Source organism: Chelon labrosus (genome assembly GCF_963514085.1).
Source record: "Chelon labrosus genome assembly, chromosome: 3".
Taxonomy (NCBI): Eukaryota; Metazoa; Chordata; class Actinopteri; order Mugiliformes; family Mugilidae; genus Chelon; species Chelon labrosus.
Genome location: NC_140339.1, coordinates 9,085,337 through 9,111,606, shown reverse-complemented (window position 1 = coordinate 9,111,606; position 26,270 = coordinate 9,085,337). Strand labels below are relative to the sequence as shown.

At 42.7% G+C, this 26,270-nt stretch overlaps 1 protein-coding gene across 1 annotated transcript; it reads right to left on the bottom strand.

Annotated features, from left to right (window-relative positions):
- Positions 1-7,074: 7,074 nt before the first annotated feature.
- On the bottom strand, positions 7,075-25,056 carry LOC311485950 (mothers against decapentaplegic homolog 6-like). The gene is made up of 4 exons (XM_084541688.1): positions 23,655-25,056; positions 21,971-22,024; positions 21,449-21,526; positions 7,075-8,099 (listed from the first exon to the last, which is right to left on the bottom strand). Exons 1-4 carry the CDS (start codon positions 24,394-24,396, stop codon positions 7,447-7,449), a joined length of 1,527 nt encoding a protein of 508 aa, XP_084397814.1. The 5' UTR covers positions 24,397-25,056; the 3' UTR covers positions 7,075-7,446.
- Between the last annotated feature and the right edge of the window lie 1,214 nt (positions 25,057-26,270).

The window sequence follows — 26,270 nt, the reverse complement described above, 5'->3', positions numbered from 1 at the left end:
CATAAGTGCTAGCCACCATGTCACTGCCGCCCCCATTTAGCCATGTAAACATACAAAATAGAACACACCAATTAAGGCTTTGGCAAACTACTTAGATAAAATTAGAAGACAAGCAAACTCCAAGATGTATCGCAGTTGAACTAATCTGAAACAGTATAGTTTGTGTTTTTGTTTGTGTAGACAATGATGTGCTGAGGTTCTCAAGTTCATGGTTACGCCCTGGGAAGTTTGCTGCCTTCAAATGGCGTCGCATTCACAAGAAAACTTCATATGAAAGTCGTCCTCTTGAGGTATTAACAATGTGTAACTGCACATCTTGGATAGGTTGGGAAAGGTCAGCTTGACGGCTGATGCTTCCACTTGACCACCGAGCTTTTTGTGTGACCCCATCATGTTGTAACTGCAAGCTCAGAAGTTTCCTTTGAATACAGCAGTTACATCTCGGTGTGCACTGAGGCTGTAGCTCGGTTTATACCTCTGCGGGACATAGACACCATAACCTGCGCATGTATCGACACTGGTGCGAGTCATTTATACTTATGCACTCATCAGTCTGGGTCGCTCTGTAAAAACACCACCCAAACGCTAGTCACTGATGTGTCTTTTTTGCCAGTTGTGTTCATTTTTGTTTCTACTTGCTGCTTCACTTTCAACAGCGGCGACTGAAACTTTTGCCAAAATTTCACAGAAGACGATTCCTACAAATGTTTGTATCTCTGAACCTCCCCAGTTAACCTTTCATCGATGTGGTCCATGTTTATTGATCCAAAACAATCAATTTGAATTGGAGAAGCAGCGGGAACATACTAAAGAGAAATATACGCTACCACCAAGTGGACCAATAACAGCTCTTGCGGTCTGCGTCACCGTGCTTTGAAGACGTTTCACCTCTTATCCGAGTAGTTTATTCAGTTCTAAGTGACAGGTGGGGAGTTGAGGTTTAAATAGCAACATCTGTGGGTGTAACCCATCAAAAACTTGCTTGACTAGTGCCTATTAACGGCCAGATACTTACCTGTTGTTAAGGGAGGACTGTTTATCCCTGTCCTCTTTCTCCAATGCTTATACACATATTTATGAAGAAAACTCTTATATAACTAAATTATAAGTCACTGTCCACCACTGTCTGCAACTCACAAACTCTGATCTTTCTGAAAACTTCCAATTACAAGGTCATGCATATCAAAAGAGGAGACCGTTCATACCCAGGTTTTTACTTGCGAGCTCATGGTTACAATGTAGGAACTCGCATACTCGACTCGTGAACTCTTGTCAAAAATTTCACGACACCATTTGAACGCACATGAAATCACACATCACAGCTCATGAACTCGGAATTTAATGACATTTTTTTGTGAAAACCACAAGATTAGGTTTGTGAAAGCAGCATTAGAGACGCACACTATCCCTTAAGATTAAAAATTTGAAAAAGAAATTAAAAACTGTAACTTGACATTTATTGAGAAGGAAAAAAAAAAAAAAACTCAGAAAACTGTTACAAAAATCTGTTTCATTATTCTCACTATTGTTATGACCCGAAACCAGACTTAAATAAACGCTCTTGGCTAACCAGTGTGGCGTTACTGCAGCCCTGTATTTAGAGTTAATTAAATTCATTAAGCTATAGTCTGCATTTCCAGCCGCAAAATCAAGGAAAGTTTGCCACGCCTGAAAGCCTGACACAAATGAAACGACTACGTCCATCGTATGGGGAAAGGCGGTGGTTTCAGTTTGGCAGAGTTTAATGGAAAAAAAATAATATGATGTTGAAACTGAATGCCTATATTATATACTATAGGTATAGAGAGTGAAAACAAGAAGCTGAATGAGTAAGTGACCTCAGCTTGAGCTCAGTTTGTACAATCTAACTAAAGAATCTATTTATTTTGAGGTGTGTGTTGACATTCAAATTAATGGATTAGTTCTGTAGAAGCAGCTCTGACCTCGGTGTCACTGGATGTTTACGCCTCACTGCAAGGTATTTGTTTGTGGCAGAGCTCCATCTGAATCTGAACACTTTCCACGCCAGCGATCCTGGATCATGTGTGGGCTAACAAGCATGAAAGATACGCCTGTGTTTCTGGCAGACAACGGCTTATCTCCCGTGTGAAGTTCGCGTGAGCCAAGCTTTAGGACTTGCCCGTCATCGCTCCTTCGTTGTGAAGGGTGACAGTAATAAATGCCGACGTGAAATCAGCCAGAAAACACAGAGGAGATGTCTGGGCTGTCTGCGGTTTCACACACAGGGGGGCTCGCTAACAGCGGAGGTATCGATCCACATGCACTCTGGGCAGCAGAGTGACAAAACACTGTCAAGATGATGATGATGACGGTGTGATGAAGAGAGGGGAGTGTGGATGTTGAGTTTTTTTTTTTAAATCATTCACACTGCTTCAAATTTCTGCACTCTGGGATTATTTGGAGACGACTGTCATCTGACAGATTTATGCTTCACTAAATGTAAATGTATTGATTTAAAAATACTCCTTTACAAGAACAAATCCTAAAATTCAGCTTTAAAGTATAGGTATAGAAATGTACTTGAAGTATCAAAACTAAAACTATAAATTCATGAGGAATCTATGACTTAAAGTATAATAATAATCATGATTTATTTTGATGCTTTACAGAGAAATTAACATGTTACTGTTTTACCGGTAAAGGTAAAACTTTAGCCTATTGTTAGCGTCTGAACCGAGGGCTCGGGCTCCCTCCAACGGATCACTCGATAAATCATGAGACGACTGCTGTGACGGAAAACGCATTTATGCATTTGCATTCGGGGCCTTTAATCTTATTTATTGGAGACTTTGGGCCCTGAGCAGTTATCAACATGACACCTGAGAAGCTGAGAGGGGAAGTGTCTCTTGGGTGGAGCTGCTAACAACTCACTGACATCTGATATCTGCTTCTCTGTAAGGGGTCAAAAAGTGAAAGGGTCAAAAAGAACTGCTTTAATCTTTCAATTTTATCGCATGTTATGTCCCTTGGTGGAACTAGGGGGGATTTAGGAACGAACTCTGGACATCCACGGGATGGTAGGATGAATTTAACAAGATTTATTCAGTGCAAATGTAAATGCTTGAAGCATACATAGTGAGGAAGGATTGCCTGGAAGACCCGATTAACAAACTTCTTCAAGGTGAAAACAACAAACAAAAGGCTTACTATCTTCTCGACAAAAGAAGGTGTAATCAAAAATACATCTGTAGCACCAACGAAGTTAACAACGTGAGGAGGTAACTTTTACCCCAGTCTCACCCACAGTCCGCAACTTCCACCACAACTGACATAAACAGAGTGCATATGTCCACATGTCTTAATATGAAATAAGGCAGGTAGCAGAAACCACAGAAATCAAAGTGAGCAGCAGCAGCAAGAGTACTAGAGAACAGAGCAAGCAGAAACTGGAACCCGCTGCTGGGTCCCTTTTCATGTAGGCCCTGGGTCGTAATTGGACAACCTGGGGCCGAACCAACCAATCAGCAAGCACCGACAGACATCTCCAGGTGGAAACCATCTGTGGAATCAACACCTACCTACCTAAAACAATCAAATACTCAGTATATCTCTCTTTCCAGATTTTCAGCCTTTTTATTTCTTTACTTGATTGTGCCAGTGAAGACAAATGTTTCCACACAAAATGGAAAATCATTAGTAACTTTTTCAGATCAATCTGCTGGTAAATTTCTGACCATTCAACACCTGTGTAACATTGACACAACTGATGCAGACATACATCAATCAGCCATAACATTATGACCACCTTCCTGATACTTTGAGCCTCCAAAACAGTTGTGACTCATCAGAGGATCAACATGGGCCTTCAGAGGGTGACGTGTGGTGTCTGGCAACAGAATGTTGTTAGTGGGGGACTTTGGGGATCATTCCACAGATACTTGATCAGTTTAGGATCTACTGAATTTAGAGGCCAGGTCAACACCTTGTGCTGTTCTTCATGTTTTTTTTGACTTGTTCCTCTTGCTGTGTGTGTGTCTGTGTCAGGCTGCATCCTGCTGGGGATGGCTGCTGCCATCAAGGAGTGTCATTGCTATGGGGTGGGGGTGCCTGGTCTGGTCTAGGTGGGTGCTACATGTCTAAGTAACATCCACACAGATGCCAGGTCCAGAAAATTGTATTGTCACAAGATGGTCAATGCTATTTACTTATCCTGTCAGTGGTTTTAATGTTGTGGCTGATCTGTGTACAAGATTGTTGATGTTTTTGTACATTTATCAACAGAAATGATTGGAGATCGATGGTTATCTGAAGTCTAGATGAGTGACTGTTTGTAGTTTCCAGTTGAAGCCCTGAGTGTTTTCTGAAACCACTTTCTACTTTTCTATGTTGTCATTCTTTTGACCCATCAGATTTGACTTGCAGCCCTTTATAAGAACCTCAACCCACAGAGCACAGAGTTGGCTCTACGGCTCTAGACCATGCATTTGAAAATGATCAATTAAAAGTAAATGATTTGTAGTTAAGGACCTCAAACTTATAAACATACTGGTTTGGTTCTTTAAGCAATGAGCCATCTTGTTTGCAGCAAAAACACCAAAATGTCTTCCATTAATTACCCGTTCCTTGTGTATTCATTAACATAATTATAACATCATAATGTGTACAGGGATAATTATACAGTGAAGGGGTGGAGCTGGAGAGCCAGCGGCAGAATTAGCCCGTTTTCCTTCAGTTCACAGTGAGGTCAGCAGCCACCGCAGCCCTGAAGACGAGGGCCAAGATCCCTCCTCCACCGCTCGCTGCTTGGGATCCAGTTCATCGTCTTCATGACTCTTGAATCCTCACAAAGGAAAATAATTAAGACAGGAGAGTGAGCCCGGGTGTTTTCAGATGAGAAAACCAAAAAAAAAAAAGAGCTGGAAGAGAAACGTGGTAAGTTTTTTTGGACGAGTCCTGCCAGCAGCAACTCTCCCACCCCAGCCCCTCCTCTGAATCCTTCCATTGTATCCCAACCGCAAATCCCACACTTTGCCTGGAAAAGCAGAGAGGAGACTTGACTGAAATATACACTGGAATTTTGAGGGGGGTGTATGGGAATACCCAGAAGTTTTACAAAACGTTTTATGCAGTTGAACAAATAGAACTAGGATTCTTCCAGTGAACAAAAGTCACTACTTTTTGCGTCCCCGATGCTTTGACATTTATTTAAAGCTCAGAGTGCGAGCTTACTGTAACACTAGAGAGATTTCTGAATGTCGTCGTCCTCGTTTTGTAGCGCTGCGACTTTGTAATCAACCTCTCTTTACTTTTCAGGCTAAAGTTAATTACAGGCTTCAGCAAGCAGCCTGCAGAGGTTCAGGGTCAAAACAAAAATGCCTGAGTGCTTGAGCTGAGCGAGGCCTTGCTGTCGCCGCCACCGCCGCTGCTGCTGCTGCTTCTTTAGAACATCTTTAGAAAGCTTCTTTAGAAAGTTTCTGAACTGCCTTCTTCTTCTGCTTACATTACTTTTTCATATCTCTGTTCCTGCTTTTCAGCCACTTGCTCAAATGTGAGTTTCCATAAATAATTGTGTTGTCGACAGACTCAAACAGGATGCCATTACGCTATAAACACAGAACTTTCTCCTACCGGAGTCGGTTTGGGCCTGAGTGCCCTGCTGTGGTTTGTTGTGTAATCTCTCAGTTATGCACTTTATTTTCTTACCACTGGCACTGCGACGCCTTTCACTGTTTTCCATTGCCGCTGGTGCTTTAAACGCCAAGGAGATAGTTAAAACTTGATCATGATTTGTGCAGATTGAACACATTTTTAAAGGGTATTAAGCTCATTCATAATGAAACTTTTTTTTTTTCATGCGTACAGACAAAACAAAACATGCAAGCTCATACTTCAACTTCAGGACCAGACTAATGAAAATGAGCTTTTAACTGCATCTCATGGTTCTCTTCAGCTAATGGACCAGGCTCACGTGCGATTTTGTCATTTGTCAGCGCCGCTGCAAAACTAGATGTAGAGAACACACGCAAACTCTGCTGCACTTTGCATTCCTCACATGAACTGTGTTTACATCCTTTCATTAATTTTGCAAGGGATGCTGTGCACTGATAAAACTTTAGGTGCACAACTTTAGCTAAAAGTCTGTGAGCTAAGAGTGTGTCAGACAAGTGGCATTTAGTCAGTCATAATGCCATTTGTTTAAGTTTAATTTGTTGTCTGTGTAGCAGTGACGCTGGCATTTTTGGGAGTATTCAACTCTCTGAATGTCTTTACAATCAACAGTCTCCATGGGAACTAAACACAAGGAGAAAACACCAGCAGCCATAACCAACCAGTCCCAGTAGGTACTATATGTGCTGTGACCTCGTACAAGGGCTGCAACATAGAATGGAAAGCAAACAACAGAGACAAAAAGAATTGAAACTTTAGAAAAACCCATGCACACTTGTAATACCACTGCAAAGACAGTGGAGGTGCAGAGGGACATAACCAAAGATCTGCACGTCATAGCTACTATCACTAAATGCTTGAGCTCCAACATTAACTTAACATCTTAAAACCTTTTATCTCTAACTTTGTTTGTAAGAAAACAACAGGTTACAATGTGGAGAATGATCAAGATGAAGGTTACAGGGGTTATTATTGTCCCTAAATGTACCACGAACCCCAATCACATGACTCCAGATTAACATGAGATGCAGTGGAAAGCACCAAAATAGCTAAAATCTTGAAAAATATTGAACATTGAACTTTTTCTCACACATTCAAAACCAACTGATGTTCGAATTGTGTCATTTAGTGTAAAATCTTAGTAGCGTGAACGCTGCTTCGCCATCATTTCCCAGCGTGGTTCGTCCAAACAACTTCAAGACACGTCCATCAGAATTCATTTACAGTAGAGACTGTATGTGAGTCTATTTTAAAAAGGAATGATTTATTCTCATAACTTGTGAACCTACAGCCAGGAGATGGTTAGATTAGCGTCGTATAAAGTCTGAGAGGATGAGGAAACAGCTAGCCTGGTTTTGCCTAAAGGTAAAAATAAATTCCTGCTGATTGTACTCCATAAATAACCCGTCGCGCCACCGAAAACTCAACCCCCAGCTCACGTAACAGTCAAGAGCACCACAAAAAAGTCTTCATTTAATACAAATAGTTTATTGACAATGTGTGTGGCATACTTTCTGAAGGAATTGCTAAATCATGAGAACATAAACCAGCGTTGTCCTTTTTTTTTTTTACACTTTATGTTTGCAGAATGAGAATCTGTAATGCATATATAGAATCAAAAGTGCTTATTCTTGTTCCTTTTTATTTTGTCCATATACACATTACACTATACATAAATAATTGCATCGTAAAAATGACTCAAGTATTTACATGTATAATATATTTTATATAATATATAAATTTTATATTAAATCTAGGTAGATTACAATTCGGATACTGGGTCAGGACACCTCCTGTCAGTCTGTGAGTGTTTGTGTGCTATCTGTGGTTGTTGAGTAGCACCTCCAGCCAGCAGGGACAGGAGGTGATGAACTGTCTGGAGTAGCAGGGGCCCCATCCTTTAGCAAAACTGATGCGAACACTGTGGGGGTCCCAGGGCCCCTCCTGGCTCTCAGGCTTCAGTCCTTGCTCCGCCATCCAGCTGGAGCACTCGTAATCGAACACCTTGAAGGAGAAACCCGGCATCACCCTCTTCACCCTCAGCCCTCGAGCACTGGGCGGGTCCAGAGTGGGTGAGTGGACAAACACCGGGTGCTGGCTGCGATTGTACACCCACACTCCGTCCGGCTCACGACTCAGCACGATGCCGAAACCTATTTTACTGCGTATCTGTTGTATACTGCTGCTGCTGCTGCTGCTGCTGCTGTTCCCTCCACCTCCATGGCTGTGGTGTCCATGAAGACCCGATGTGCCGTGGCCGCCGGGGTCCTCGCGGCGGCTGTGGTAGGCGTTGGCGTGGAGCTGGCCGAGGCAAAGGCCGGTGCCCTGAGGTAGGTCATAGAAAATGCTGAGCGAGGGCTCGTGGGCTGGATAGAGGCGTCCCATGCGTGTGCGCTGCTCCCAGTAGGCAACGCTGCACCAGTGAGAGCGATGTCCGCCGGAGGCCGTGGAGCCGATGGAGGTACCAGTGTCTGAAAGAAAAGAAAAGAGGAAAAGGAGTTAATATGTGGTTGGTAGGGGAGGTTAACATTATTTACATCAGTAACTCCTTGTGATGCTGAGAAGGACGTTCTTATAAATGCATGACTCTCACTGTTTGCACTGTTTAGATCAGTGGTTCCAAGGTTTCATCATATCCTTACCAGCCGCCTTTTTAATACTAAAAACAAACACTGTGCTATCTTACCGTGGAGAACGGTGTGTTTCATATCTTACGATGTGAAAGCATTATTAATATGCTACTTCTGAATTCTTTTTCATTGCTACCAAATGCTAGCGTGCTTTATTTATGCTGTTGCTTAAAAAAAGAACACTCCTCTCAAATAGTAAATAACAAATATTTACTGCGCAGGGCGATTGCTGCACACATGTCCACAGCAGCAGCAGAAACATAAAACAGGTGCATGCGAAAGCAAAGAGTGTTCACACGGCCAGAATTGGATCAGGCGCTCGTAGTCCCCTGGTCAAACTCAGCAGGCAGTTTATGTAGTTTATGTAGTTTAAGAGGCAAATCTGGTTCATGTGCTCACTATGTCTCTCTCTTCTTATAGATATGCAGTACATGAAGTCTGCTAAGCTAACTTCTACCCCTTAGTTTCTATAATACACATGCATTCCTCAGGACAATAAAATAACTTAACAGCAGGTGATAGAATGATTTCATTTTCATTTCACAACAGGCCCACAGCAAATGAGCGACAAAATCAAGGACAAAACCTTCATAATAATCTGAGCGAGGTTCAGAGTCAGGCATTTTTTTTTATGTCCAAAGATTGGTTTGACCTACACATGCTGTAAAAAGTTACACCTGTGCGCTGGTGGCATAGTTCTGTAATTATTTAAAAACTGTGGCCGAGTGTGTCGAGCTTCTCTGTGCACTTGAAACAAAGCCGTTTCGAACCAAGCGGCTCGTCTCAGAGCTGGAGCTCATACATGTTGAACAACTGTTATATTTTTACTGAAACTGAGAAGATGTCAGAGTAGATAGTGAGTAGGAGACAGAAGGAGAAATTCCTGTGACTGTCCGGCCACTGAGGAGGTGCACACCAGGCTACAGCCGTACCTGCAGTGTAGCGACGACGTATATCCGACATAGAAGCATAAATTTAGGTTAAGAATCTCTCACAAATGTCCAGTTAGGTTGGCAGTGCACTTCTTATCCTTATGCAAAATTATCCTAATGAATAAATGACTCTATATCACTTTCTTGTTGATGTTTTTCTGTCCTATAGCTGAAAAAGACTTTCTAGATGTATGATTGTGTCTTATGACTGCTCCACGATATACAGTATGATTCAAATAATTTCCATTAAGCTCTCCAGTAATGTTATGCACGGAGGTATTTGCAGTCACGTTGCTTCCATTCATCCGTTTTTTTTTTGCCTTTAATTTGTCATCGGTCTGTCGTATTTTGAGAAGCGGGCTAAAACTGTCAACGCCAATCACCCCACTTCCTCCTCTGACATCCCTCACCGTCACCCTCCATAACTCTCCTTCAGGTCCAGAGTTAAAGACGAGGTTTAGAGCAGCGGAGAGGGGAGTCGGGGGGTGGAAAGCATTCAGCTCTCTGTCAACCTAGCGCAAGCCCGTGAACCCTTGACCCCCCAGCCCTCATGCTATCAGCTCACATTAACTCCCACACAGAGTGATGCCATTATTTTGCTCCAAAGACTCTATTGACACAGAGGATTTAAAGACCCATGTGCCTGTGGCCCCATTCCTTTCATATTCCAGCCAGCACCCCCTCTTCTTCCACCAGGGGCCAGAATGGTGGCGGCCCTTCTCCCGTTAACAGGCTGCTTTTGGGTGAAACCAGGACCGAGATTAGGCTAGGTGTGCTATGTTTGCACAGCGGCCATTTTCATTTCAGGGGGACGGAGTCTATCTCGGGGTTGGTACACGCAGGAAAGTCATAAGTCTCAACATATGACGAGACAGGGCCTCATGGTTGCACATGTACGTGCACAAATTGATTCCTCGGATCCAAACTGTATGATTACGACGCACACACACACACACACACACATACACTCACACACAAAATTGCACTTCTCATCTGAGGCCCACGTGTGTCATTAGTGAATTCCAGGCTGGCAACTCCTGCGGTCTGGAGTTTTTACAGCTCTCCAATAAGAGAGCAGCCTGCTCAGCTAGCAGGATCTCTCTCTTTCTCCCACTATGTCTCTCCCTGACTCTCTCTCTCTATCTCTCTCTCTCTCTCTCTCTCTCTCTCTCTCTCTCCGTCACACACACAAAAAAACAAACACACACTTTTACAAGCCACGCTCTTCCCTGTAATAAGGCAACACAAACATGTCTGGGGAAACACGGGGAGACTTTATGAGCTCACCATCAAATTAATTCTCAAAGAAGACATAAAAAAACGGGACTTTTCAAGTTTTTTTTTTTTTTTTTTTTTAGACGCAGCACACTTTAATTTCATCATTCATCGTGTAATGAATGACGCAAGAAATGATATAGAATTAAATCCTGCCTTTTAAGTGTAAAGCCTGACGCATTAAGAATTCATATCACATGGTTTATCGCAGAGAGAAAGAATCTTTGTTTGACGCAAACAGACTTCTTTTATAAGTTTAAATAATTTCTATTCATACAGTACAGTTTTAGCTTTTTTACCTTATTTTTTAATATCCTTTTTTATGTACAGTATAACCAAGAGTGCTTATTTGTTTATCTAAATAATGTTTTACATTATTGTATTGTATTTCTGATTTCAGTTTCACTTTGTTTTTCCTTTCTAAACACTTACACATACACCAAAAAAAAAAGTATGACTAGTAAATCTCACATTAACGTTCTTATATCTGTTTTTTTTCTCTCTCTCTCTGAAAACTGACTGATGCGCTGCAAAGTTCAAAACTCTCAATCATGATTTCCACCCGTGTTTGACAGTCCAAGTGGAACGGCAAGTCATGCTTAATGTTTCTGGCGCAGTCCTTAGTGTCATCACGCTCAGCCTGGCTATCATCCAGCAGAAGGTATAACAAGCTCGTGTGAGAACGACGGAGGAGAGCAGGGAGGGAGTTAGGGAGGGAGGGAGGGAGTTAGGGAGGGAGGAAGGAGGAGGCCGAGCGACTTCTTCAATGGAATTTCTAAAGAGGGGTTCAGACTAGAGGTTATCGGTGTGTTTATGTTCGAGCGGAGGAAGTTGAAAAAGCTGTGCGTGTGTATGTGAATGTGAATGTGCATGCCTGCATCTGTACGTGAGGACTGGCAGCAATTACAACAGTCCTGCAAGCGTTTAAGCCGACCACCATTTAACAGCTCTCTTTACCAATTAGATAAGTAGCCTTTGTTATTTCATTTCAAAATCACTGTCTCTTAGTGCCAATCTCACCGAAACTCCCCCTAAACTTCACAGCTGTTTTTTTGTTTGTTTGTTTTATTTTTTTTTTTTAATCCAGGGATTCAACAAAGGTGGGAAGATAAGATGAATATAAAATAAATCTTTTAGTATAATTAAGTCACAGTTATCTGCAACCTGAATGTATGGAGTAGTTAAAAAAAGAAAGCAGTAGCAATCAAAGTTCAGGGGTCAGACAGTCGGTTTCCTGCCGGCTCCCCGCTGACTGCTGAACCTGGACTTCAAACAACAACACCTCATCTTTTAACTTTCGTTTCCTCGTCTTCACCCTCTTCCGGTCATGACTGAATAGATATGAAAGAAAAGGTTTGGGCCTTGCTGGGAATATGATACAAGGCTTTTTAACGCCTGATAGACTGAGTGTAGCTTTGTACGTATTGAACAAAAACAGTGCAAAATGTTAATTATTGAGCTTTAAATGCGCCTGTAGGTAGATGATTACCTTTGGACGGAGCCGGGCTAGCTGTCTGCCCTTGTTACCAGCCTTGATGCGAAGCTTTATATAAAATGGACAAGGAGGAAAGTGATATCATCTAATTCTCACCTGAAAAAAAAAATCCCATTTCCCTTAAACTAGCTGCTCTTTCCTCTTCTCTCTGCAGTCCGAGCAGTGCTAACCTTAACCTGCATGGAAACCAATAATGTTGGGGAGGAAAAGAGGGGAAGTAGAGGGGTAGGAGCTGGGTGAAAGAGGGAGCGGGAGAATGAGAGGGAGAGAGAACCTGCCAAGCATAACCAGCATCCACGGAAAAAATGAAGAGAGAGAAAGGGACTGTGAGAAAGAGAGGGAGGGAGGGAGACCCTCGTCTTTCATCCAGTGCCAAGGATTAGATTCCCCTCCAGTTATTAGACTCTTCCACTGTGCTGAAAGAAGTGGGTGGGTTGGGGAGTGGGAGGCGGTGGGGAGGGAGGGTGAGGGGGACAGAGGGACGAGAGGGGAGGATAGAATTCGGCTACTGACCATTGTCGGTTTGCTCTAAGATGCTTTGTTTTGATTCAACTTCCTCACATTTCCTGCCATAAACCCCCCAAAAAGTAGGAATGAAATCAAATGAGGAAGAAGAAACAAAAAAGAAACACCCCTTCCTGCCTACGAATGGTAGATTCTATGTTGTTTGAGACAACTATCATTACAGGGCAACTTCAATCCAGCAAGCCACATTTAAGCTGGCGTCTCGACTATCTCTGCCATCAGTGGGCTGCCTTATCGCCAGACATGGCCTTTACAGTCGAACACAACGGGGCCCTCGCTCGCAAGCACACACACACATTGTTGCACACACACACATTGTTGCACACACACACACACACACACCTTCCGTCTCCCTCTTTTCCCATTGTAATGTGGATCTTGTGAGGGAGCAGTGTGCAACTAGAGATGTTTTGCGCTCAATAACACAAGAAATACAAATCTCCACCGGCCGGCCGGACATGTCCCTTGAACCTGCGGGGCAGCTAAGCCACGGGAAAGTTATTGTGTGTCCCGCGAAGATGTGTTTAGAGGCGGTTTAGAAAGGTCCTCCAAAAGGAAGAGAGAAAGTAACTAGTTTCCTGCGTTTCTGCTGCTACCCCAAGTGCAAGTGCCAAACAACCCGAGCCAAGGAATGCCTCGGTTTTTTTAATTTATCATTACATCCTGGACGTTTGCTGCTTGTCACGCCTCGTATCATCCACCGAGTTTGTGTTATCACTGTGGCCACAAAAAAAAAAAATGTTTTACACTTTTCTAGCAAACACATACAGAGGAACAGACAGAGGGCGTCAATGTAATCCTGTTTACATTCAGTCTTATCATTCGTTACAGTGAGCGGTGAAACTAATCACATCAAAGTCATAGTTTGCACTGGAAACAGCTTTTCTGTATGATCGGTTCGCGATGTCAACCGTAGGTTTCCTTGACTCGGCCAATTCAGACATGGGCAAAAAGAGCTGGAGAGCGAGTGGAGCTGAGGAAGGCAGGGGACACCAACGCAGACGGCTAACAACCTGTGACGGCGTCCACCTGCCACTCAAAGCAGCCACATGGCTTTACAGCTTGATATAATTTAAGCAGTTGAGATGTATAAAAATGAACCACCTCTACAGTTGACGTTAATGGTGGAGTAAACTTTCGAGACCAGGCTGTAAACATGTTTATTTCTGTTTACGTTAGCATGGAGGTTTACGGGGATTGACTCACGTTTGAAGCCAGCCTCAAGTGGTCGTTTGAGGAACTGCAGTTTTTCTACCTGGAGGCTGCACCGCCGCAGCAGCGTAACTACATTTCTTATGCTATCTGTGTAACTTCTATACCTGTAAGCCTACCTACAGAGACACAACATGACACTACAACAGATGAAAAGTTCTTTATAAAGATATTGTAACCGTAAGCTTTAGTTTTGCACCAGAAAGATGATTTAGGTCTGAACAGAGAGACAAAGGCAGACTCTGAGCAGCAGAGAGCTCGGTAGTTGACAAGTCTCCCCTCCCAACACATTCCTGGACAGGCCCTCTTCCTCAACACTTCCTCCCCCCGCTCAGCCAGTCACAGGGGTCAAGTTGACAAGTCTCTCATTGAGCCTCACGTGGGCCGCGACTATATGGCCTTCACTCCTCACAACATAATTACACACATTTATTGGTGGAGTAGATCCATTTGTTCCACTATGGAGAGGGAGTTATGAAATTCCTTCTTCAACTTAATTTGGGAGAATTATCCGAATGCGAGGCTCCAGAGCCGGCTGAAAACACAATGCACAATCATACATAACTCACACGGTCAGGAGGGGACACGAGGACCGTGAAACCTGTGATAATTCAGTAGAGCTGCCTTGAAAAACATGCACACGTAACCATGACAAGCACGCACACGTTTTTTTTTGCGCCATTTTCCTTATATTACATTTGCTTTAATTAGAAAATGAAGCAACACAAACTAACATAAACAAAGATACTGAGTGAGATAATAGAGATCAAACACGGTAGATGTGGTTTTCAGTGTCTGAATACATTTGTTCTCACTGACAACGAGCAGCAACATGTCCAGAAATTAATATAAACTAATGAAATGAACTGCCTCAACCGAGCGTTGCAGTCAGGGCTCGCAGCACAGGCGACAGTTTCTTACATTTCATAGAGTCAGAGCCTGTCGACATCTGCAAAGAATCTTTAGGTTCAGCAGCATGGCAGGATTCCATTAAAAGCCAAATTGCGAGTTGGCAAAAACTCTGAGGGAACAACGGAAAGCCACAGCCAGTCCTGTAATTTAAACCTTATTTTAAATTGTGATTGCCTGACAACATGGTCTAAAAGAGAAGGAGCAAGAATACGGGTTACAAAGACAGAACGAAGGAAGACAAGAGAAAGAAAGAAAGAGAGCAAGAGGTGGATATTTTTTTTATCCTCTGAATATAAGTGAATATAAGCAGGCACAGAAGATCCAACAATAACATTATCGTTATTTGAAACACTGAAAGTCAACCTTAACTTCATTTCCTAAATGCATAAAGTGGGACGCCTGCCAATTATTTATTTCAAGGTGTACATCACTGAGACATGCTTCTGCAAGTCTATAAACACATTTCCATATAGCTGCATTATAGTGCAGACACTGTTAACACAAATACATGAGGCAACATCACATCTATGAAGACAGAATATATAAAGAACCATGATCAAACATAGAAACAAATCTATTGATGAAAAAAAAGGGTTATAGATAAACGTCCTATTGCTTCTTGCTTTTGGGTCCATGCTGGACACAACATAATCCTTCTCAGACTATCTGTTCTGAACATGGGAACCTCAATTACCCACAAGTATTTTGGGCATGCTGACTGTGGGCATCTTCACCCAAGAAGCTTTCTGCACTGTAGCTGATGTTTTAGCATTAAAGCCTTGGGAGGCTCCATTAGCGCAGAATTTACAGCTTTATTTCTTTATTAAACGCAGAAGATAAATACAGAAGAACACATGGTTCAACGCTGTAGAATATAAACGGAATCAAAAGTCAGAGAGCTGCAGTTCAAAAGACCGAACACGTGACGTGGACTCGCATTTCTTCTGCTTTCTGTCGTCGCAAAGATCAATTAACCTGCTTCTTTATGTCAGGTTTAAGCTAAACTGTGACCTGTGACATGAGAAGTTATATAACAGCTTTTCAAAGCTAACATGAAGCTCTTTTGTTTGCACAGCCAACGATTTACCTATGTGTGCATGTTTTTTTTGAAAGGCGGTTGCGGTGTTGCTTTCATGTGCTCAGCCAATCAGCGTACACTTAACGTCACTCAAGGATACTCCTGTGCTCGGGAAAGTTACTTCCATGATGTACAAGCTAAAAAAAAGACCCTAAAAATAAGCTTTAAGAACTATGATTGTTCTAAGTTCCTGCTGCGTGGGCACCCCATAAAGGGAGAACGTATTCCAACAGTTGTAAGAACTATGGTCCAAAATGGTGCACTCATCTGCACTTTGGGTCGAGCTGATCCCGTGATTTGGGAACCAAAGGTCTCAGACACAATTTTCCCTAAATTTTAACCAAGTGCTGTCAGTGTATGAACATAAACACTTTCATAAGGCTGCTGTCACTATCATAACATGCATTCACAATGTTAAGTCTGCATGCATTTCGTGTTATTACTGTTGCAAATTGATTTTATATAAATGTTATTTCAAGAACGCAGCTTTGTAATAACTGTCAAAAATCTGGAACAGGGCCTAAAATGTGAAAACCAACGAAAAATGCTTTTGAAAACAAAAAAGTTCTCCATGAGTTGTGTGCGCTGCGTCTTCAACCCTCGAGTTCTGCTCGTAGCGAAGAAAAAAAAAAAAGAGCCACGATGGAAAATATTTGAGGAAATGGCAAATGGTTAATGGGCCAGCGCTTGATGTTGAATTCCATAGTCTAATGTGTCTCAGTCAGGCATAAGAGCAAGTGTTGTACGCGTGCCAGCAAACAGGCTGGAGGTTCAGGTCACCAGGAGGACCCGTCCAGACTTAGACAGACACATTCTCACTGCGCTCAGTAAAATGAAGGTGTTTACTTTGTGTCTTTGCAATCACTTTTACAGATCAACTTAAAGACAGATGCACTTGAGAAATCAATGTTTTACTTGATTTCTGCAGAATTATCTCGTGCAATATCTTATGAGTCAAATCTTTTACTTGAGAGCGGCAGAGCCTCGGTAGATGATTTACAAAACCTTGTTCAACATGCGCCGGGCTACGCTCGCTAACGCAGCACGGCGCACTCAAACTCTTAAAACTGTCTTCTTCCCAAACTTCCAAGAATGTCGGCGCGGCTCCGTGTTTCTAAAGTATTAACGGCAATATGTTCAAACACGTATCAGATGTCACTCTCCAGAGTCAGACCCCCTTATCCCCCCCCTTCACCCCCTCCCACTTCTTTCACTCCGAGACCCCGCTCCCCCTCACCTTCCCAATTTCCCAACATTCCTGGGCCGTGCCACATCAGTCAAAGGGCCAATTCATGGGGTTAATGCTGCAGAGAGTGCAGACGGAGCTTTGAGACAGGATGTTTGGCTGATACCTTGCTCTGCTTAAGCAAACAAGTCCCCAAAATATGATTACTGAGGGCAGAGAGGGAGCAGCCCTCTTGTCTTACTTCAGTGCATCCAGGCCACACTAATGTCCACTAAGTATCGTAGCTTTACTTGGTTCCACATGTGCAAAAGCCGGAGTCTGATGATGACAAGGTGAACAAATGTTTGACAATATTACGTCAATGTTTTATGGCAAAATGCATAAAATATTGTTTTATTCTACTGCATTCTAGACTCACAACCTCTTAAAATCTAAATGATGCCATATCTTAAGATAACAGTGAAGCTAAAAGCGTTTTGGGGCGGTGAAATGCTAGTGAAAACAAGGAGAGATGTCAGCATATCAATTCCCACCAGAAACACCTTAGATCTGTGTCAAAAGTATAAAATTTAGCCTGAAGGCGTGTTACATTATGCATTTACATTCTGTGACTTATACACGTGTGTCTGCATCAGCTTTATTGATTATATGCTGCACATGTCAGCATTTGAGCAGCAATAACCTTATCGGCAATGTGTAAAAGCTTCTATTAGGTTGTAAAAGAATTCAGAGTTGAATTCAGTGCAAAGAAACTCATATTGATGCATATAATTAAAGAAGTCTGTTTACATATAATTTAACCTGCCAATAAATGACTATTGAAACAGTAAGAACTGTAAAAATGCAATGTTTTAACATGTCATTTGTGTTCTCTTATTTTAAGTCCATCTGACACTTAACGTCTGCAAGACTGTGTCATGTTTGTGTTTTAATTATTTTGCTCTAAGACGTTAGAATGCACTTTTAATATACTAGCATAGCTGGCAACAGGTGACAAGCAGGTTTCAGGTGCAATGCGGCACTAATAGGATTTTGAGATGTCAGTTTATGACATGTCAAAAATTTGAAATTAGATCCACGAGGGAGGATACTGTATGTATCATGAGTTTGGCAGTGGACCGAGCTGAGATATGATTTTGGAGAGCCTGCTGCAACATTGAATATTTGTTCAAATAAACCCTCGTTCACGTTTAGTGCTAAACGGTGCAACTCTGTGGAAATAAGTGGAACAAGAGTCAATAGGAAAAACTAATCTGCAGACAAAGTGGCTTCATATGTTGAAGAGGAATACATAATATACAAATATGTAAATGAGAATTACTGATTTATATTACATGATCAGTATCATTTTAATGTAGCGTCAGACTCGGATGCTCACATTAGCATTGAGCGTTAGCGTGTGGGATGTTAGCACACACACAGACTTACAGAATTATAACTTGAACATTTAGCATATTTGTCTGATTGCCTGAGCATACTGTTGCTAGTTTTAGCTTGGCGGCTAACCTTTTATCTTTCGCTATAATCGTGACATTTTGTCACGTTCGCTGGTTCCCGATTGAACGGGAACTTATAGTGCTCCTTCCGTTGTCTAATTTCCTGATTTCACGGCAGCTTAATGCCAAAGTTGAGTCGAGTTCAAATGAAAAATTGTCTCCTGGGTCTTTGGTGTGTTCACGTGATTTTAAGCCCCAATCTGGATATGACAAGGACGCCATAAACAAGGTGTGTTGAAGCTTGAGGCATTTAAACAACACGCTGATAGCTGTTTCCAGTATTTGCATGATAAAGAAGAGCAAAGGACACCAAAGACTCGAACCATGATTCACCTAAACCACATGCATGTTAATCATAAAATTGCCTTTAATTACCCAAAAGTGATATAAGAAAAAGACAGGCAGTTTGACGTCAATAACTCGGCAAGTAACGACAAAAACTTTCGGAATTGTGCTTCTAACTTTGCTTGAATTTTCTAAGAATATTCTGACATTTCATGGGTGCACAAAAACTAACAGTAGGTGCAAAAGGAACTAAAATTTGGAGGAAATCTTGCATAAGTTTAATTCCTTTGTGCATATTTTGACCCACTTGCTGCACTATAACCGATGCCACCGTATTCATCAGGCTCATCATCAAATGTGATGTTCTGTTCCAAGTTAGACTCCGAATAAACAGAGAAAAGGCAACGCAAGCCGTGTCAAATCCAACACACGGCAGACACTTAACGTTCCCTTATACATTAACTGTGGAGTTCAAGACGCAGCACTTTTCATCCCCTTCCAATAAATCGCGTGATTGGTGAATGTGTGCGTGAGTGTTTTCGTCCTGATAGAACCCCTATGTGAGCACTCTGAGACGATCTTATCACCGAGTCAGACAGACATTCCTCCCTGTCTCCGTCTCTCCGTCTCACACACATAAACACACACACACACGCACGCACTGACAATAAGCAGCTGAATGACACTTTTTGTTGGAGTCACACAGGGACGATCCAAGTAGATATAAGCCTACTAAACTTCCACTAGGCATTTCCCTTTTCAAGGCAGGGCTGTTTGCTGCGGTTTAAAGGGAACGTTAACTGATCGAATGATAAAAGAGGCCAGGGCAAAGGTATGTATGGACCACACCCTGCTGTTCCTTTTTTTTTTTTTTTTTTTTTTTAAAGCTAGAGAGCATAACTGGGTTTTAAAAGAATAAAAAAAAAACGACGCTAAAGTGCCCGAGCACATGTTCAATGCTTGTATTTGTTCTAAAGAAAACATCACAGGCTTTAGATGATATGCCGGTGGATTACCTGCACAAAAAGAACCATCTACACTCTTGAAAGATCTAACCAACATTAAAGCTGCAGCCAATTCTTTGATACGTGCTGAAGTAGGCACCTCGTTCGGCTGACTTCCTGTTATTCGGGCCGGCTGTAGCTCAAAACGGGAGCCTCATAACCTGTCAAAGCTAACAACAAATGCTGCATGCAGATTTCTTGGCTGCCTCTGTTTACCCAAGTCTCACTCCTACTTACGCTCTTGGCCTGAGCTCTGGTTCTCGGCTCCAGCGTTCTGGTGTGGGGGGCAGGGGATCAGAGACCACACACACACACAGACGCAACGACGCACACACCACATCTCGGAAGAAAACTGATATATTTCCAGTCATTTCCATGAGCAGACAATAAAAAGCACCCTCTCTAATACTGTGGTTTGAAGATGTCACAAAGTTATGGCCTAAAACTTGACTTTTGATCGACCCGGGACCTCGACTTAACAGACTTTAAATGATTTTTGAACAAAGCTTCTAATTACGACACAGTTTTTTCTTATTAGATCTGTGAAAAGTAGCTAAATAAAGTACTATAGATGATTAGTTTGAACTCAAAAGTGTGGAGTGGAGAATGAATTCTCAAACCTCTGTAACACGAAACCCGCTTCCATATATTTTCAGCCATGCTTATATTATATTCTTTATATTATTAAATGGTTGATACTCATTTTTACACTCTGCTGGAGGTCTCAGCAGGAGTGCATGTCTAACTTTATTCAGACCTTTGTATTTAATTAATAGCCTGGATGATAAATAGAAAATCAGTGCAATTAAAGCATCTTCTGAGAGTGGTGACATGTTCATTTGGAGCCCTTATCCTTAAATATGGAAAATATATGCAATACCTCAGTAAATCTACAATAAAAAAGTCTGCATGCAACCAACTTGAAAAAAAAAAAACAGAAAACCTGCTCTTCCGTCTACTCTTCAGACGGATCCATGATGCCGTGACTACACTGCATAGACTTCATAGGTGCCCATTCACCTTTCAACGCCGTCCACAAGTGAGCCCAGGGAGGCTTGATTGAGTGGGTTTGTGGGTTTCTTCTAACGCTACAAGGACCTCTCCACCCGACCCCAGCACGTAAACAAATAAAGCTCCAGTTTCATCATCTAGAGGGGGCTGTTTCCTGTCCAAACGCAGCCCTTCGTTCCCCCCACCCCACCTCTTTCCACATATACACACGCACACAAAACTCTACACCTCCGCCTCATCAGAGCTGCTCGGCTCCCCCGCCCCCAAAGTGCCAGCCTCTTTCCACTGCTCAATTGCAGAGAGGAATGAAGGGATTTGAGGGAAGAAAGAGGGAAAGAGGGGGATGGGTGGCTAGAGAGGCAAAGGGGATTGGGAGTATGCACGGGGATCTTATTGCAGCTTCGTCCCAGTGAAATATTTCGCCGTGGAGAAAGCGTAGACGGGGAAAGAGAGACAGAAAGGCTACACTGCTGCGGCATCTAGATAGTGAGACCCCAGACCCCCACCGAGCCCTCCATGCCTCTCTGACAATAGAAGCTTTATGCACCGGAGTTTATGGTTGTCTTAGCCGCCTTTGAAAATAGGAGCAAAGCACAACATAACAACACCAGTGAGTTTAATTTACCCTTCATGTAAACAGTGAGAGGATGCATACGTGCGTTTCCATTAATGAACGTGTCCCCAAACCTTTTCCCCTACGCGCGTCCAAAGTTATTTGTGGGAAAAGTTCCCTCGGCAAGAATCACAGTGTCCAAGACGCAATTATGAAAGGTACTCACCTGTGTAGTCTCTTGGCATGATGTGAGGAGGACTGGAGAGGAGGGGAGGTGCAGTTTCAGTGTAAGACAGAGTAGAGTCTGGTAATAGTACAAAGAGAGCAAACATACAGATTCAGCAACAATTTATAGGAAAAAAAGCAAACTATTTAATAAGTTCAACTTCTTAATGACAGATACTTAGTTTTTTAACTGTTGATAATATGAAAACACAAAGTTTCGTATAATTCACATAGAGAGGCATCGATTGGTTTGTCTACAGATGTAACTGTAAGCCCCATGTAGTTTTTAGGGACTTTATAAGGATAGTTTGAGAGCGGACTGCCCGTTTGCATGAACATTTTAAATCTGTACACATCATCAAAACTGAAATCTGCACCAGCTATGTCACTTTCAACACAAGAAGCTTTTTTTTTTTTTTTTCATTTTTCCAGAGATCTGGGTTTCCAGTCTAAAGATGTGACGCCGACTCTGTGTCTCTGTGACTGGTTTCTAATGCGGTAGCCATTTTTTTTCCACACTCACCCAGTGGCTTGTGTACTTCTGAACGGGACAGAGAGTATGGGGGAGGAGGTGATTCTGGAAACACAACAACAAATAAGGGTCAGTTAAAGGCTGGATGGTATTAATCTTAAATTATGAAAAAAGGAAAATAAATACTGCAGGACTAATCGGCACTCACTGTAAGGTTTTAGTGACTACGTGGAACAATACTTACTGAAGTACATATCATATACATAAGCGTTTTGTGCAGAAAACAATTTCTATAATGTTAATTTGTACATATGCCTATTTACAAGACACCAAAAAGAACAATTTTAGCGCTGAGACATTGTCAAACGAGACAATAACAATAACATATTTCACACCTTTGTCTCCTGACATCCTTAAAACACACTCCGTTTTTTGACTTTACTGTTTTTATGTCAAATTGTAAGATAACAAGTTTTTTCTTTTGATTAAATGTGTTATTCTTGCAAGATGTCAACTTTGTAAGTCTCTCTTACTTATGCATAAGGCCCAATTTGCATCAAGCAACATGGTTACACAGCAATAAACATTTAATTTGTACAATTCAACATGAATAAGCTTAATCCAGTCTGAGCCTGCCAGCGTTTCAAACCAGAGACCGTGGCCTTCTCCTTCCCTTTCATACAAAAAGCTTTGACTGTTTATCTTCGGCTTGTGTTAAGACAGAGACATTTATATTTGCACAGACTCAAAAGATGACCTCTGGGTGAAAACATTACTGAAAACTAAGTAACGATTCTGCTGCTGCTGCTGCTGCTGGGATAGTCCCTTCAGTGCAAAGTGGACAAGGGTTTGTGGCTGCGGCCCCTTTAAGAGCAGAGCCAGTAATTGCCGGAGTCCTCAGTCAGTCAGATACCCAGCGAGTCAGTCTGGCGCCAGCACTATGCAAACTGTATATTATCGGCACTCCTTCACCTAAATAACAAGAGGAGGACCTCCTTGTCAGAGGAAAAAGAGCCTAAGTGCAACTTGAGAGCGACCTTCATTTGGAAGATGTGGGAAGCGGCAAAGTTTTTGGGCATTTAAAAAAAAAAGTGTGTAATGTGTTTGGAATGTCGTGAGGCACCAAAGTAATGATTGAAGAAAAAAATAAAAGGAAATCCGAGTTATGAAAAGATTATAAAACTTTAGGACAGGCGATAAAACATGAGAAGAGAGACAGTGCAATCAGTTCAAACGACTCTGAAGCATTAACAGCGAGGAAAAGAAATAACTCCATGAATGCATTTTTTTCATGAATGTGACGTTTGACACTTCAATCAGCAATAATAACACTCTTCTTCGGCTGCAGGCCTCAGGCAGCAGGCAGATTTATTGGAAATTCCCATTAATTTCATGCTATCTTTTGGTTTTATGGACCATCAATCTTTGATGCATAAAGTATAATTAAATTCCTGACGCACTTTATTTTTATCGGATTAACTTTCTGCAAGGCCTTCATGTTGGACCTTCACGTTTTTTTATTTTATTTTATGGACTCTCAGGCGCCCTGATGAGGACGTGTGATGGTTACACTTCACATTTTAGTGGAGATTAACAGAGCAGAATGAGATCACATGGGTGTATTTGTTGTTATGTCAGTGTGGTGTTAGATTATGGATGAGGTATATTCTGGATATACTCAGTGACACTAACCCCCCTCACCCGGTTCCCACCCCTTAAATGTTGATGTCCTTACCTGGCCCACACAGACGGCTGTAGTGATAGGGGTTGCAGCACACCTTTGCACTGTCCACTGCGCCAAAGCTCTGGCAGTGGCATAGGGCTTTGAGTCGAGCTGTGAGCGGCAGGTCGCTCCAGCGGAACAGTTTACACAGGAGATACTGTGGAGAGATGTGATGAGCGCAGAGCCGCAGCTCCGTGCTCGGCACCATGACGCACTCGCCGGGTATCCCTCCTTTGGTCTCCACAGCCTTCACCAAGGCATCCAGAGATCTCTCTTTGAGTCTTTTCAAAAAAGCATGAGCGGTGCTCGCGAGTTCCTCCTCCAGCCCCGCACGCCTCGGTGCACACTGACAAGGGCCACCTCCGTCTTTTCTCGGGGCCCAATACGGGCTCCGGGGTCTGAGATCCCATTCTCCAAACAAACAACACGTCACAGTCCTACTGTCGCTCTCCTGTCCTCGCCGAGAGCCTCTGTGCTCCGGGACGCACATGGCACCCCGATCATCTTCAGGCTGCTCGTCTTCCTCCCTCTCCGTGCTCTCCGTTAGGTCTCCAGCCTCCCCCGTGAGTCCCGGAGCCGGGTCAGCGTGTGTCACCGACCGCTGCTCGTGGCTGTGGAGCTTTCCTGAGTGTCTGCCACACTGACCGTTCCGTCCTCCCTCACCTCGTCTGCTTCCATCCCGCCCGTCGCTCTCGGTGACCAGACGGCTTCTCCAGAGTCGCCGTACAAGACCTGAGCGTTTCGACTTGAACATACGACAACCTAGACAGTTTTGGATGAGTCCTGTCGGTCCCGTCCGCTTCTCGGGAGATGCCACATCGATTTACACTCGCCGCACAAGACCTGGAGTGTGTGCACGGTGCGCACAACATGCGCAGCCGGTGTTCACCGATTTCTGGCTCCCCCGCAGCATTAGAAAGTAATATTCAGTCATGCGTTGCGTTAAACATCACCAAACGTCTGAAGAGCGAGGAGGCTACACGCAGTCACTGCTCAGTGACCTGCTGTCGCCAACTCAATTAAGCCACAACTTTTGCCAGTCCTCTCACAATGCCTTCAACTCCCCAACACTCTGGAGACCCCGCACACAATTCACAAACCATAGTCAGACCGCCCAAGGACCAGTATCAGCTTACATTAACCAAAAGACCATCAGAATCATGGACCCAAAAGTTTTCCAGAGTTTCTCACTGAGATCTGTGGATCCCGGGGTCCTTCCTTCACCTCGAAATAAATCCTCACAACACTGAAATCCCGATGACCAGTGTCGCTGCGCTGGAAGCAGCAATTCCGCGTCAGCGTCCCGGGATAAAGCAAAGATGGTCGGGGACTCCAGTGCCAAACTCCAGGACGGATTCCGTGCTGAGAAGTTGTTTTAAAGAGAGCTGGAGTTGCTCCACTCTCCACTCCCCTGCAAGTCCTTTTCGCACACACACGTACACTTACAAACACGCACACACGCTCCTGCACACAGTGGAGTCAAGCCACACGGAACTGAACCAGGAAGATGTGGCGGTGATTTTCAAAATAAGCTCCAGATATTTCCTAGCTTTTCTAAGTAAGTGTCAAAACCGAAGGAACCATCATGCGTTAGAAATTGAAGAAGGCATAAATACTGGTTTCTTTTTTGATCCAAAAGCATTACATTTACTAAAATGATGGTTAGGATTCACCGCAGGTAAAGCTGCAATATACACAGCAGAAGGAATGAAGTTTGAGAGTCTGTTATCTAGAGGCTATATATGCTCTGGCTTTATTTCGCAGATCTACAATTTCCTGGAAAGTTTCTTGGAATATCAACAATATACTACTAATAAGGGCATTTTTAATCTTTGAAAATATACGTTAGTTTACATCTAAATATATATTTAGTATTGAGTTTATTTTTGGAAACATGATATGTATTATAACTTGCATGTGGTCAAATGTAATGTTCCACGTTTCACTGCTGATCTAAAACCAGCAGCTTGTAAAGAACAGTTCTCAAACGTCTGTTGACAAGTATATCATCCATAAAAATACATTAATCTGTTTAACTAAGTAGCAGCAACAGAGACTCAAGTAAAAAGTAAAAATTACACACTTCTAAAACGTAAATGTGATGCTTTTATTTTGAAACTGAAATCCCTGGGTCTGCTCCGTGAGTCTGTAGAAATTGACTCTCTCTCTCTCTCTCGCTATCTCTCTTTCACTTTTTGCCCCTCTCTCTCTCTCGCTCTCTTTCTCTCTCTCTCCCTCTCTCTCTCTCTCTCGGGGCCCCAGAGGAAAGCTCTGGAGCCATTGGTTGATTCCCGCCATCATGTGCCAGTCTAGACACTTTGGCGGCTGAGGCGCACTGATTGTTGCGCAAACACGGTTTCAAGTTTCTTAACTCTTAAAGACGCAACATCCTCCTCTGCTCGGCTCAAACTGGAAATGTTCAGGAGCGCGTTGAACACAATACAAAACACATATAGATCACTGTTATAAAAACATATTATTAAACGCATATGAATGAAAAAAGAAAACGACCTAAACTACATGAGATCCATGTGTTTCTGTTACATTGTTTAAGACTGAGCTCCTAATTGCTCCAGATGCTCAAGTTTTAGACACAAACATGGACCTGAAGGGCGTAAAGCTATTAGA